Source organism: Sus scrofa, chromosome 1 (assembly GCF_054392235.1).
Source record: "Sus scrofa isolate SSC_HxYL_T2T_F1_AM1 chromosome 1, Sscrofa_HxYL_maternal_Yorkshire_Landrace_v2.0, whole genome shotgun sequence".
Classification (NCBI taxonomy): Eukaryota; Metazoa; Chordata; class Mammalia; order Artiodactyla; family Suidae; genus Sus; species Sus scrofa.
In genome coordinates, this window is record NC_139383.1 from 280294457 (window position 1) to 280310046 (window position 15590).

Below are 15590 nucleotides of genomic sequence, written 5' to 3' on the forward strand. Positions count from 1 at the left end.
AAAAAAAAAAAAAAAAAAAGCACAGGAGTGGGGCTACATTCTGATTGGATGCAATGGGTGTCAGTCGCGGCTGCTCCCAGGTCCCGCCCTGCTCTACAGCTACTACCGCGAGATCTTCAGCACGTTATTTCGTCCGCAGACTCAGTTTGCTCAGCTGCCAAGTGGGAGTGAGAGCTGCGCTTCTGCACCCGCGTTGCTTCAGGGACGCAGCGGTGGGAAAAGCACCAGCACCAGGGGTTCGGTAAGTGAATACTCATCATCTGGGACTTTTGACCTGGGACCTGCCTCTGCATAGCCACGTTGTTTGGAATGAAGGTGTGTTCTCATTTCTCCTCTCCGACCACCCCGCTCTTATGGGCGGGGCCCGGCTGGAGGAGGGCTGGGGAAGGGCCGGCGAGTTCGCAGCTGCCAACTGTTAAGATTCTCTGTTGATTCCCGGTTGTGGTTCAGTGGGTTCAGTTTGTCTCTGTGAGCATGTGGGTTTGATCCCTGGCCTCGCTCAGTGGGTTAAGGATACAGTGTTGCTGCAAGCTGCGGGGTAGGTCGCAGATGCGGCTGGCATCTGGTGTTACCATGGCTGTGGCATAGGCCTGCAGCTGCAGCTCGATTTGACCCGTGGCTTAGGAACTTGAATATGCCGTGGGTGTGGCCGTTAAAAAAAAGAGAAGAAAAACGAAAAGAGAAAGATTTTCTATTGGGTTTTCCACAAGGGAAAGATGAGGTCGTGCCTGGGGCAGAAAGGCAGCGCCATCCTATGCCACCTGCTTCATCCATGGACCCTGCTGGCTGCCAACCAGGGTGTGTGGGGCCATGGAGACTGTGCCCCGGCAGGGTCACCCAGGGGAATGACTAGGGTCGGGGTGAATGAGGGACTCCCAGCGGCCGGGAAGCAGAGAGAGGAGGCAGGGAGTGGACTTCTGAGTTGCGTGCCAGGAACCACCACACTCAGAGCTTCAGAGAAGGCTGCCATGTCATCGTAGCTGTTTCATAAGATGGGCAGACAGAGGCTGCAGAAACATTGCAGCTAGTCAGTGCTTTGAACCCAGGCCTGAGTGATTCCAAAACTGTGCTTTTTATTCCACACTGTTCTGTCTCCAGAGACACTTTGAAGCGGGAGGCATGGACAAGTTAGCATGGTGGACTCTAGGAATGGCATCTTGGGGCCAGAGAAAGGCAGGGCACCCTCTCCTCCGTCCCTGTGCCCCAAGCACCTCTTCCTGGACTCCTCCTGAGCTTGTCTCCATAAGTTTCTCCCGAACCTCCAAGGAGTGTTATCCTTGGACTCCCCACTCTGGCCAGCGTGGACTGAGGGGGAACGCAAAGAGAATGTAGATTTCTCTTTTGTGCCCTAAAGGCTGGGACAGCTGAGTGTCACTGGCCCAGCCAGCTGCGAGAGTGGGAAGCAGGTGCCCTGGAGGATGGAGCCAATGGAGTGACCCGGGCAGAACAAACACAAGTGAGAAAGGACCTCAGGACAAGCTGGTGGTTCCCGATACCCCCACCTTCTCCCTGAGGCTGGATTCACCTTTGGACCCCAGGGCCCACACCTCTGTAGCCCAGCCCTGCCTGGAATGATCTTCCCACATTCCCAAGAATTCCCAGGGCTCTGGGCGGGACTTCCAGCTTCAAGCTGAACTCACCCTATCTTAACCACCCCCCCACCACAGTACCCCTGCTGGTCACCCCCTGCCCCCTCGGCTGTTCTGATCAGGGCAAGAAGGAAGTTCATCTGATGCCAGCAGTGGGCACCAGAATTTGGCCACGCTGCCTTAAGGCCATCAGGAGCCCCACAGGGTCCCAGCCTTGCCCACACCTTCTCCAGCTGGCTCAGCTCAAGGCCAAGCTCTTACAGCCCTTTGGACACTGGTTTGAACAGCTCCCCGTCCAGCCAGCTGGCCTACAGCCAGTCCAGGTTCTGAAAGATGCCCCCGTAACTCCCCAACCCCTTGGGTCCAAAACCCCTGTGCCCCGCCTTCTCCAAAGCCAGCCTCTCCCCATTTCTGTTGGATTTGACATTCGCCCTGTGGCCCAGACTCCCAGGACCCCCCGCAGCCCTGCCTGGGGACCCTGCCCAGGTTCCAGCTGGCTGGCGAGCCCAGCCAAGCATCACGGCTCCCGCGACATCCCTGAGTGACAGGAAACAACTCGCTCCTTCCAAGAGGCGAAGCTCTGACAAACACTCACTAGGAAATAATAAAGTGGCAAAATAATTCTGCATCGGACACACTTACCAGAGCAGAAAGCGTCTGTGGAGGAGACAACATCTTGTACCATCTATCTTCCTTAAATCCCCACGCTGTGACAAAGTGGAGGGCAAAATCATGATGAATGATCGGACACATTTAGCCAGTACCTGTGCTCTGTAGCGAGCGCGCCCGGGAAAGGGGCTCTAATGAAGATCTGTGCCCCCCGCCCCAAACCGGGCCTCGTCAGAAACAAGTCTTTATTACGAAATCGGCGCCTGGTTTCCCTGCCACGCAGGATGGAGGCGCGAGGTGTGACATGAATTAACGCCGGCACCTGCAGGGTCAGCCGAGCCCTTGCTGGCGGTGCAGAGACAAACGGGTTCGGCTCCCGCCACCACCCTGCGTCTGGTTGACAAGACGCCCGTCGCCTTCCGATTGTGCGGGAACACGCCTGGGTTTTGTTCCTCCCCGGTCCGCCATCATTTATTCTGCTGCCTCATTTGAATATGATGAATACTGTAGTCCTTTATTTGTTCACAACAACCAAATAATTGTAGATCCGTGGGCTTCGGGGCAATTAATCACATTTTTCCCTCCACCAATCCACTACAAACATGACATTGAACAATCAAGTACATTAACCTCTGCTTTGCACAAAACTTGGCTTATTTAAACACTGCAAGGTTATTTGTTCGCCTTCTCGCCAGGCCCCCAGCAACCAGGGCACGGTGCTGAGGGGAGAGGGCCCATCCCCGACCAGCCGAGCCACCTCAGCCCATCCTGGCCCCCAGCTTGGCCAGGTGTGGAGCAGGGAGCCAGCCGGTGTGGCTGCAGGTGTTGGAGTGCTCATCTCGGGGGCAGGGCCTGGGGCGTGTCAGGTGTGACTGTGGGTGCGCTTGTGTGACTGTGTCTGTGTGACATGTGTGTTCATATGCACATGTATGTTTATCTAAGTCTCATAGAATAGAGGTTCTGAGGACCAGGCCTGTGCGTGTGTTTATATACAGATGTGTGTCGTGTCTGAAGATGGGTACATATGTATTGGTGTGTGTATAGACAGTCTTTTGTGTGGCCATTTTTAAAAATGGGTGCAAGTTTCTTCTCATTTCTGTGTTTGGGAGGTGAGATCTGTGTTCCTCCCCGGGAATCTGGGTGGGCTCGTGACTGCTTTGTGTAGTAGGGTGACAGAGGTGATGCTATGGGATTTCCAAGGCTAGGTCATAAATGGTCACAGGGAAGTCACCTGTTCACCTGGGACACTCACTCCTGGGGTCCCTGAGCTACCATTTAAGAATCCCAGCTACTCCCAGACCCCCATGGGAAAGCCACATGGGAAAGCCATGTGGAGAGGCCATGAGACCTCAAGGAGAGAGAGGGAGATGCCAGATGAGCATCCAGCCATTCAAGCCATCCCGGTCCAAGTCTCAGAAATGTGAGTGAAGATGCCTCCAGTTGTGGGGTTCTTCCCAGCTGAGGCCCTGGTCATGGGGGAGCTGAAACAAGCCATCCCCCCGTGAGGATAGTAAAATGGTTATTGCTAAGCCTATGTGTAGGGGTATGTCCACGTGGGCATGTGTGCAGGTGCAAATGCTATGTGTGAGTGTGTATGTATGCAAGTGTGTATAAGTGAGTCTGTGCGAGTGTCTGCATGTGTATTTGGATGCACTGTGGGCTCAGATGGGTCTGTGTGCTTTTCTATGTCTATGTATAAATCCTTTTTGTCTTTAAGAAGAGCCTGAGGAGGTCCTGCTGTGGCTCAGTGGTTAACAAACCCGACTAGTATCCATGAGGATGCGGATTCGATCCCTGGCCTTGCTCAGTGGATTAAGGATCCAGCGTTGCTGTGAGCTGCAGTGTACGTCACAGATGCAACTAAGATCCCACGTTGCTGTGGCTGTGGCATGGGCTGGCACCTACAGCTATGATTGGACCCCTAGCCTGGGAACCTCCATATGCTATGGGTGTGGCCCTCAAAAGACAAAAGAAAAAAAAGGACAAAAAAAAAAAAATAGAGCCCAAGTGGGTATCTGCCTTTTTCTTCAAATCCTTGGAGGGACAGTGGTGGGGAGGCCAGCCCTCTGCTAAAGGGTTTGTCATGGGTGGGTGGGATGGCAGTGGGTTTCACTTAGGCAGGGCTGTGCTCAGGAAGCTCCTAGAAGGAGGACCCCAGGGCAGGGAGAACCCATTCATCCAGGGTCTCAAAGAGAAGAGGTACCAAAAGTGGGGGTCCTCCCATGGATGTGGGTTGAGTACCACTGTGCCAGGTGGTGCTCATGTTTCTACAGTGGGATTGGTCAAGTGGATTGGGCATCTCTGAGATGGAATACAGGGTTGTCTTCAAAAAACGGCATCTTCAAGAAATAGTTATTTGGGAAAATTCTCCCCCAGTAATGATAAATGTAAAAGTCAGTTCTTCACGGAGGAAAGAGAAGCCATCTGATGCTCCCTCAACTCATGGCCACCCAGCATCTTGGCTGTAGGATCTGTACTCTCTTCTTTCCCACCAGGTTAAACAGAGGGGCTGCCCCTCCTCTTCTCTGAGGCAGCTTCTCTCCTTCCAAAGAATCTCATTCCTCTTGTCAATCATGGGGGCCCTTATTGCAGCTGCTGTTTCGGGGGTAGTATCATGGCCGGAGCAGATTAATAAAGCCTCAGGTCTGTGGTGTGCGGCCACTGATTTGGTGAACTCATTCTTCTCTGTTCCGATCAGAAAAGAGGATCTGAAACAGCACAGCCATAGTTATTTGTAGCTTTGCCCCAGGACTCTGCTAACTCTCCTGTCCTCTATTGTAAAATAGTCTTAAGGAGCTCCAGACTGCTTTCAGATTGCACAAAAACATCCCCTTAATCAGTCACATCAATGACATCGTGGTGATACAGACAAGCAAAAAGTGGCTAGCTCAGCTGGAGGTTTGGGCAAGACACATAAATAGCAGAGGGTATGCATATACTTATGATTTATGTAAATAACATTGTGTACTATCACCATTCCATTACTAATTTTTCCAGTTGGCACTGTTTTTAATATCTGTCCAAGTTGTTACCTGTACATATGCTCTTTTGCTTCATAATAATAGCGAGGGCCAGCCCAGATTGCTGTTATCCCTTCTCTAACAAACTTGCAGCAAACATCCTTGTGGATTTCCCTTTGTGCACATGTGTTAGAATTTCATTGGGTCCGAGTGTTGTGGGTGTGCTTAATTTGCATAAGTAGTTTGGGACCGCTCGCCAAAAAAGGCCCCACCAATTTACACTCTCATCGGCCATGTGTGAGGGATCCTGTCGTCCTCATTTCTGCCATTAATTGGTATTACCCAGCTTTGTAGTTTTTGCCAGTCTAAAGGTGTAAAGTGCTATCTTGTTTTAATTTGCATGTCTTTGACTACTAATGAGTTTGAGCATCACTTCGTGTGCTTATTAGCTTTTGGGGTTTCCTTTTCTGTAAATTGCCTGTCATATCATTTGCCCATTTTTCTATTGGAATTGATGTCCTCTTCTTGTTGCTTTACAGAGTATATTCTAGATGTTAATCCCTTGTCACTTTCGGACTTTGAAAAAGAATCTCAGTCCTCTCATCTGACTCTTAATTGGCTCATATTTTTTTATTAAACACAACCTCTTAATTTTGATGTAATCAAATTCAGGAAATTTGTACGTTATGGTTTATTTTTTTAAGGTTTTGTGAAATAAGCCTCTTTGCCTTTCCTGAAGCCTGAAGGTATCCGCTAACATTTATTTCTGTTTGCCCTAAGATTTTTAACTTTCGCATTTGCATCTTTAATTCCCCTAGAGTCCTTTTTGCATGTGAGGCTAAGCAGGGACCCAGGTGTAACACTCTCAGTAGACTGAGCTGGTTTGCACTACTTTGTGTGCAGTGCCACCTCCTTTGTCCCTCTTTAGTTCCCATACGTACAGAGGCAAGTCTTTGAGGTCTCTGCTTAGTTCCATTGATATATTTATCTGTTCTTATGCCAACACTTCAGTTTATTATTACAATGGCTTTGTAGTAGATCTTACTATTTGGTAGCAAAGTTACCCCCCGCCCCATTCCCTTTTTGGTTCTTTTTTGGATTAGTTCTTCATGTACCTTCCATTACTTTATGTAAGTTTTGGAGTAGATTTACCAAATTTTTGAAGCACACCCCCCCCATATAACTGTTTTTATGATTGGGCTTGAGGTGAATTTATGAATTAATCTAAGGAAGGTTGACTTGATTATTATGTTAAGTCATCCTATCCAAGAGTTGTCAATTATTCAAGTTTTAAAATTCAATTCATAGAGGTCTTGTAGGTTCATGGATTAATTCTTAGCGAGTATGTAATTTTTGTTGCAATTGTGATATATTTCATTTTTTACTGCATTTTCTTACAATTATGTTTCTTTTATGACATATTACATTTTTTGGTATTTCATTTTTTTTTATATATATTGCATTTCCTAGTTGGCTATTGCTGGTATAGAAAATTCTCTTGATTTTTTTTTTTTTTGGTAGTTAAATCTTATGTCTGAGCAACCTTAGCTGAATTTTAATATTTGTTCTAATAATTGGTCTGTGAATTCTTTTGGTACCCTAGACAGATAATCATATCTACAAATAATGGAAGTTTTATGTTTTATGGCTTCCCTTCCATACCTCACAATCTTACTTCCTTATAGTATTAATTAGAATTTCTAATACTATGTTAAATACTATCGGTTATTAGAGACATCCTGGTGTATTTCCAGGACATAAAGATGTATTCCTAAAGTTCCTCTATTATATATACTGCTTATTTGGGGAATATGTAAACTTTATCAAATTAAGTAGATTTTTTTCAGTTCCTCTTTTTTAAAATTATGTTTGATTTACAAGTTGGTGCCAATTTCTGCTATAAAGCAAAGTGACCGAGTCATACATGTATATACATTTGCCTCTTATGTTATCTTTCATCATGGTCTATCCCAAGAGACAGGGTATAGTTTCCTGTACTAGACAGAAGGACCTCATTGCTTATCCATTCTAAATATAATGGTTTGCATCTATTAACCCCACACTCTCAGTCCATCCCACTCCCTCCTCCCTCCCACTTGGCAACCACAGGTCTGTTTCTGTGTCTGAGTCTGTTTCTGTTTTGTAGATTGGTTCATTTGTGCCATATTTTAGATTCCATATATCAGTGATATCATATGGTATTTGTCTTTCTCTTTCTGACTTCACTTAGTATGATAATCTCTAGTTGCATCCCTGTTGCTGCAAATAGCATTATTTCATTCTTTTTCGTGGCTGGGTAGTATTCCATTGTGTATATGTACCACATCTTCTTAATCCATTTGTCCGTTGATGGACATTTTGGCTGCTTCTACATCTTGACTCTTGTGAATAGTGCTGCTATGAATATAGAGGTGCATGTGTCTTCTTGAGTTATAGTTTTGTCCAGATATATGCCCAGGAATGGAATTACTAGATCATATGGTAGTTCTATATTTAGTTTTCTGAGGAACCTTTATACCGTTTTCCATAGTGGTTTTAGCAATTTACATTCCCACCCACAGTGTAGGAATGTTTCATTTTCTCCACACCCTCTTCAGCATTTGTTATTTGTAGGATTATTAATGACAGCCATTCTGACTGGTGTGAGGTGGTACCTCACTGTAGTTTTGATTTGCATTTCTCTAATAATTAGTGATGCTGAGCATATTTTCATGTGCCTACTGGCCATCTGTATGTCTTCTTTGGAGAAATGTCTGTTTAGGTCTTCTGCCCATTTTTTTGATTAGGTTATTTGTTTTGTTATTTAGTTGTATGAGTTGTTTGTATATTTTGGAGATTAAGTCCTTGTCCATTGCATCATTTACAACTATTTTCTCCCATCCCATAGGTTGTCTTTTAGTTTTCCTTATGGTTTCCTTTGCTCTGCAAATGCTTATAAGTTTGATTAGGTCGTGTTTGTTTGGTTTGGTTTTTATTTCTATTGCCTTTGGAAACTGACCTAAGAAACATTTGTATGGTTTATGTCAGAGAATGTTTTGCCTATGTTCTCTTTTAGGAGTATTTTATTTTATTTTATTTTTTTCCATATGCACCTGTGGCATATGGAAGTTCCCAGGCTAGGGGTCGAATTGGAGCTGTAGCTGCCAGCCTACATCACAGCCACAGCAATGCAGGATCTGAGCCACATCTGTGACCTACACCACAGCTCACAGCAACAGTAGATCCTCAACCCACTGAGGGAGGCTGGGGATCGAACCTGCGTCCTCATGGATACTAGTCAGATTTGTTTCTGCTGAGCCACAATGAAAACTCCTCTTTTGGGAGTTTTATGATGTCATGTCTTTAAGTCATTTTGAGTTTGTTTTTGTGCATGGTGTGAGGGTGGGTTCTAGTTTTATTGATTTACATGCCGTTGTCCAGTTTCCCTAACACGACTTACTGAAGAAACATTTTCTGGTTTTATGTTCTTGCCTCCTTTGTTGAAGATTAATTGACTGTAGGAGTCTCGGTTTATTTCTGGGCTCTCTATTCTGTTCCATTGATCTAGATTTTTTTTCTACTCCAAGTTTTATAAGAGGTTTTTTTTTTTTTAAATCATAAGGTACTGTATCAAATGCCTTTTCTTTTTTTTTTTTTTTTTTGTCTTTTTGCTATTTCTTGGGCCGCTCCTGCGGCATATGAAGCTTCCCAGGCTAGGGGTCAAATCGGAGCTGTAGCTGCCGGCCTACGCCAGAGCCACAGCAATGCGGGATCCGAGGATTTTTTAATTTTTATTTATTTATTTATTTTGGTCTTTTTGCCATTTTCTTAGGCCGCTCCCGCAGCATATGGAGGTTCCTAGGCTAGGGGTCGAATCGGAGCTGTAGCCACTGGCCTACACCAGAGCCACAGCAACACAGGATCTGAGCCACGTCTGCGACCTACACCACAGCTCACGGCAACGCTGGATCGTTAACCCACTGAGCAAGGGCAGGGATAGAACCCGAAACCTCATGTTTCCTAGTCAGATTCATTAACCACTGCGCCACAACGGGAACTCCGATGATTGCTGCTTTGTAGTATAGTCTGAAGTCCAGGAGCCTGATTCCTCCAGCTCTATTTTTCTTTTTCAGGATGTCTTTAGCTATTCTGGGTCTTTTGTGCTTCCAAACAAACTTGAAAATATTTTGAGTTCTGTGAAAAATGTCCTTGGTAATTTGATAGGGATTGCATTGAATCTGTAGATTGCCTTGGGTAGTATAGTCATTTTGATAATATTAACTCTTCCAATCCATGAGCATGGTACATTTTTACCATCTGTGTCCTCTTTGATTTCTTTCATCAGTGTCTTACAGTTTTCAGAGCACAGGTCTTTTGTCTCTTTAGGTAGGTTTACTCCTAGGTATTTTATTCTTTTGGATGTGATGGTAAATGGGATTGCTTCCCTAATTTCTCTTTCTGTTCTTTCATTGTTAGTGTATAGAAAATGCCGTCATGTATTAATTTTGTATCCTGCACCTTTGTCAAATTCATGGAAGAGTTCCAACAGTTTTCTGATAGAGTCTTTAGGATTCTCTAGGTATAGTATCATGTCATCTGCAAATAGTGATAGTTTTGTTTCTTCCTTTCCAATTTGGATTCCTTTTATTTCTTTTACTTCTCTGATTGCTGTGGCTAGGACTTCCAAAACTATGTTGAAGAGTAGTGGTGAGAGGGGACATCCTTGTCTTGTTTCTGATCTTGGTGGGAATTCTTTCAGCTTTTCACCATTGAGAATGATGTTCGCTGTGGGTTTGTCATATATGGCCTTTATTATGTTGAGGTAGGTTCCCGTTATGCCCACTTTCTGAAGGGTTTTTATCAGGAATGGGTGTTGGATTTTGTCGGAGGCTTTTTCTGCATCTATTGAGCGGATCCTATGGTTTTTATTCTTCAGTTTGTTAATGTGGTATATCACACTGGTTGATTTGCAGATATTGAAGAACTCTTGCATCCCTGGGATAAATCCCACTTGATCATGATCTACAGTCCTTTTAATGTATTGTTGACTTCGGTTTGCTGGTATTTTGTTGAGGATTTTTGCATCTATGTTCATCAGTGAAATTGGCCTGTAGTTTTCTTTTTTTGTGGTATCTTTGTCTGATTTTGGTATCAGGGTGATGGTGGCCTCATAGAATGAGTTTGGGAGTATCCCTTCCTCTGCAATTTTTTGGAATAATTTCGGAAGGATAGATGTTAGCTGTTCTCTAAATGTTTGATAGAATTTACCTGTAAAGCCATCTGGTCCTGGACTTTTGTTTGTTGGAAGTTTGTTAATCACAGTTTCAATGTCAGTTCTTGCGATTGGTCCATTCATCTTTTCTATTTCATCTTGGTTTAGTCTTGGAAGATTGTACTTTTCTAAGAATTTGTCCATTTCTTCTAGGTTTTCTGTTTTATTGACGTATAGTTGCATATAGTAGTCTCTTATGATACTTTGTATTTCTGTGATGTCTGTTGTTACTTCTCCGTTTTCATTTCTGATTTTAATGATTTGAGTCCTCTCTCTTTTCTTCTTGATAAGTCTGGCTAAGGGTTTATCAATTTTGTTGATGTTTTCAAAGAACCAGCTTTTTGTTTCATTGATCTTTTCTATGGTTTTCTTCATTTCTATTTCATTGATTTCTGCTCTGATCTTTACGATTTCTTTCCTTCTACTAACTTTAGGTCTTGTCTGTTCTTCTCTCTCTAGCTGCTTTAGGTTATTTATTTGTCCTTTTTCTTGTTTCCTGAAGTAGGCTTATATTGCTATAAACTTTCCTCTACTGCTTTTGTTGCATCCCATAGGTTTTGGAGTGTTGTATCTTTGTTGTCACTTGCTTCTAGGTATTGTTTAATTTCCTCTTTGATTTCTTCAGTGATCCATTGGTTGTTTAGTAGCATGTTGTTTAGTCTCCATGTGTTTGTGTGTTTTGCAGTTTTTTTCTTGTTGTTGATGTCTAGTTGTATAGCGTTGTGGTTGGAAAAAATGCTTGACATTTCACTTTTCTTAAAGTTACTGAGGTTTGATTTGTAGGCCAGGATGTGATCAATCTTATAGACTGTTCCATGTGCACTTGAGAAGAATGTGTATTCTGTTGCTTTTGGATGGAGTGTCCTATAAATATCTATTAAGCCCATCTGGTCTAATGTTTCATTCAGGGCCTGTGTTTCCTTATTGATTTTCTGTCTGGATGATCTGTCCATTGCTGTAAGTGGCGTGTTAAGTCCCCCACTATCCTTGTGTTATTGTCTATTTGTCCTTTTAAGGTTGTTAGCAGTTGCCTTATATATTGAGGTGATCTATGTTGGGTGTGTAGATATTTAAAATTTTTATGTCTTCTTGGATTGATCCTTTGATCATTATGTAGTGTCCTTCCTTGTCTCTTAAAATACTCTTCATTTTAAGGTATATTTTGTCTGATAAGAGTATTGATACTCCAGCTTTCTTTTGATTTCCATTTGTATGGAATATTTTATTCCATCCTCTCACTTTCAATTTGTATGTGACCCTAGAAGTGAAGTGGGTCTCTTGAAGACAGCATATATATGGGTCTTGTTTTTGTATCCATTCAATTAGTCTGTGTCTTTTGGTTGGGGCATTTAGTCCATTAACATTAAAGTAATTATTTATATGTATGTTCTTATTGCCATTTTATTAATTGCTTTGGATTTGTTTTTGTTGCTTTTTTTTCTTCCCTTCTTCTCTTGTTCTCTCCTGTTGTGGTTTGATGACTATCTTTATTGTTGTATTTGACTTGATTTTTCTTATTTGTTGTGTATCAACTGTAGATTTTTGGTTTGCAGTTTTTCTGAAGTTTTGATGTAAGAGTCTATATATGTATGAGATTGTTTTAAGTTGTTGGTCTCTTAATTGCAACTGCATCTCCATTGTCCTGCATTCGTACCCTTCTCTTCTCACAATCTCTGATTGTGGTGGCCTAATTGTGTGTGGATGATTTCGTATCTTTACTGTATATATGCCTTTACTGGTGAGCCTTGTCATTTGTGGCATTTGTGGCATTTTTGTTTCTGGTTGTGGCCTTTTCTTTTCTGCCTAGAGAAGTTCCTTTAGTATTTGTTGTAAAATTGGTTTAGTGTTGCTGAATTCTCTTAGCTTTTTCTTATCTGTGAAGGTTTTGATTTCTCCTTCAAATCTGAATGAGAGCCTTGCTGGGTAGAGTAATCTTGGTTGGAGGTTTTTTTCCTTTCATCACGTTAAGTATATCATGCCACTCTCTTCTGGCCTGCAGAGTTTCTGCTGACAACCTTATAGGGGTTCCCTTGTATGTTATTTTTTTTTCCCTAGCTACTTTCAATATTTTCTCTTTGTCTTTAATTTTGGTCAGTTTGATTAATATGTGTATCAGGGTGTTCCTCCTTGGGTTTATTTTATATGGTACTTGTTACTCTTCCTGGATTTGAGTGAGTGGTTCCTTTCCCATGTTAGGGAAGTTTTCGGCTATGATCTCTTTGGATATTTTTTCTGTCCCTTTCTCTCTCTCTCTTCTCCTTCTGGCACCCCTATAATACGGACATTGGTGCGTTTAACAATGTCTCAGAGTTCTCTGAGACTCTCTTCATTTGTTTTAAATCTTTTTTCTCTTTTCTGTTCCACATCCATGATTTCCAATACTCTGTCCTCCACCTCGCTTATTAGTTCTTCTGCCTTCTGTATTCTGCTGTTGGCTGCTTTTAGTGAATTTTTTATTTCAGTTATTGTATCTTGCATTTCTCCTTGCTTAAGTTTTATATCTGGTATTTCTTTTCTCAGTGTTTCCTGTAAGTTATCCATCTTTGCCTCCAGTTTATTTCCAGTGTCTTGCATCATCTTCAGCATCAATAGTCTAAAGTCTTTTTCCTGGAGGTTGAGAATCTCCTCATCACTTAGCTGTTTTTCTGGGGTTTTTTCTTTCTCCCTCATCTGAGTTATAGTTCTCTGCCTTTTCATTTTTATAGGTTTTTGGTGTGGTGACCTTTTTACAGATAATAGAGTTGTAGCCTCTCTTACTGCTGGTGTCTGCCCCCCTTGTGGCTGAAGTTGGTATGGGGGGGTGGGCTTGCTGTAAGCTTCCTGATTGGAGGGCCTAGTGCCTGCCCACTGGTAGGTGGAGCTGATTCCTATCCCTCTGGTGGGTGGGGCTTTGTGTCTGGGTGAGATTAGAGTTGCTGTGTGTCTGGGGGATCTTTAGGCAGCCTGTTTACTGATGAGTGGGGCTGTGGTCCCACCTGGATTGTTGTTTGCCCTGGGGCTTCTCAGTGCTGACTGATGAGTGGGGCAAGATCTTCCCAAAATGGCCACCTCCAGAGAAAAGCTCCCTACTGAATATTTGTGAGAGCTTTGCCTCCAGTGTCCTTCCCCCACAACGAGCCACAGTCATCCCCTGTTTTCCCAGGAGATCCTCCAAGAACTGCAGTCAGGTCTGACCCAGATTCCTATGGAGCCTTTGCTTTGCCCTGGGACCCAGTGCACATGAAAGTCTTTGTGCACCTTTTAAGAATGGGGTCTCCATTTCCCCCAGTCCCATGGAGTGTCTGCACACAAGCCCCACTGGCCTTCAATGCCAGATGCTCCGGGGGCTCTTGCTTCCAATGCCAGACCCCCAGGTGTGGGGACTTGCCGTTGGGCTTAGAACTCTCACTCCTGTAGGTGAGTCTCTGTGATACAGTTACTTTCCAGTCTGTGGGGCTTCCCACCCAGGAGGTATGGGGTTGCTTATATTACGTAATTGCCCCTCTGACCTCTTGATGTGGCCTCGTCTTTGTCTTCTGGAGTAGGATATCTTTTTGAAAGTTTCTAGTCCATTTGGTTGAAGATTGCTCAGCATTTGGTTGTAATTTAGTTGTTTTTAGGAAAGAAGTTGAGCTCCAGTCCTTCTGTTCTGCAATCTTCAGGAAATAGATTGAGCTTTAAAATATTTATTCTGCACCATTGTTTAGACTTTATTTTTATTTTTTGCTTTTTAGGGCCACACCCACAGCATATGGAGGTTCCCAGCCTAGGGGTCGAATTGGAGCTGTAGCCACTGGCCTATGCCAGAGCCACAGCAATGCCAGCCACACCTGTGACCTACACCACAGTTCATGGCAATGCCAGATCCTTAACCCAGTGAGCAAGGCCAGGGATTGAACCTGCAACCTCATGGTTCCTAGTTGGATTTGTTTCTGCTGAGCTACAACGGGAGCTCATAGACTTTATTTTTAGGGCCTTCAGTTATGCATATGTTGGATCTCCTTTGCCTAACTTCCATATTTGTCACTTTCTCTCAAAGGATTTTCTCTCAAATCCTTTTCATCTCTTTCATTTTCATTTTGATTTTTTTCACTTCTGTTTTATATCCTATGGTTTGCTTGTGTTCCTTCTAATTTAACCTTCATTTTTGAATTTTTTTCCTTCTCTTTGTTTCATAACTCTATGAGATCTAAAAAATCCTCCTGTTCAGCCATATCATTTCTGAGTACTTCTATTTCTAGTACAGGCTGTTCTTTTAAAGTTTCTCATGTTTTCTTAATTGCTTTCAAATCATTTAGCTTTGGGTCCACATATGTTCTTTTTTTGTCTGCCAGAGTAGTAGTCCATTTATTTCCATTTCTGTCTTTCTTTTTTCTTATAAAAATCTTTCTTTGGAGTGATATTATATTTTTCTTCTCTTTCTTAAATTTAAAAGATATTCTTCCTCTAGATTTTTAAAAGATGGTTGCCATGGAAGGGACAGAAATGGGCCAGGTGACTTTCCCTGTGTTTTTTGTTCTTATTGTGAAACATTCAAATGATGGTCTCTTTGTGTAACTTCTCAATTCTTGTAAGTACACTTGAATCCTTCCCTGCATTTTCTATTGCTCTGTGGGCCTTGCTTTTTAAATGAGTGCTCTCTTCTGTAGATTTTCACTGTCAAACATGGAAACCACTAGCCTCATTGGGACTATGGAGCACTTGAAAAGTATCTAATCCAATTTGAGATGTAAAATATACCTTCTGTGTCAAAGCTTTAGTATGAAAAAAAGTAAAGTAGCTTATTAATGATTTTTACATGGATTACATGTTGAAATAATATTTTGGGACTATTGGGTTAAATTAAATATATTACTAAAATTGATTTCATTTACTTTTTGAATATGGCTACTAGAATATATAAAATTACCTAAGTGGCTTGTGTTTGTTGGTGGTGCACGTCATATTTCTTTTAGACAGCGCTGCTTTAGACTTTATGTTTTACTGTTGCAGTACAGCAAAATCTGCTCTTTTTTTTTTTTTTTTTTTTTTTTTGGCTTTTTAGGGCCGCACTCAAGGCACATGGAGGTTCCCAGGTCAGGGGTCAAATCAGAGCTGTAGCTGCTGGCCTACACCACAGCTCATGCAGATCCTTAACCCACTGAGTAAAGCCAGGGATCGAACCTGCATCCTCATGGATGCTACTCAGATTTGTTAACTGCT

At 43.0% G+C, this 15590-nt stretch overlaps 1 protein-coding gene across 10 annotated transcripts in view; it reads left to right on the forward strand.

Annotated features, from left to right (window-relative positions):
• The window catches only part of MVB12B (multivesicular body subunit 12B), a 492693-nt gene that overhangs the window by 241665 nt on the left and 235438 nt on the right, over positions 1-15590 (forward strand). For all 10 annotated transcript variants that reach the window (XM_084996616.1, XM_084996598.1, XM_084996539.1 and 7 more), the window contains one exon: positions 140-241. Coding sequence is in view for 4 of the 10 variants with exons in the window: in XM_084996539.1 (XP_084852665.1) it covers positions 140-241 (102 nt within the window). In the remaining 6 variants the exon portion in view is untranslated. The remainder of the gene's footprint in view (positions 1-139; positions 242-15590) is intronic.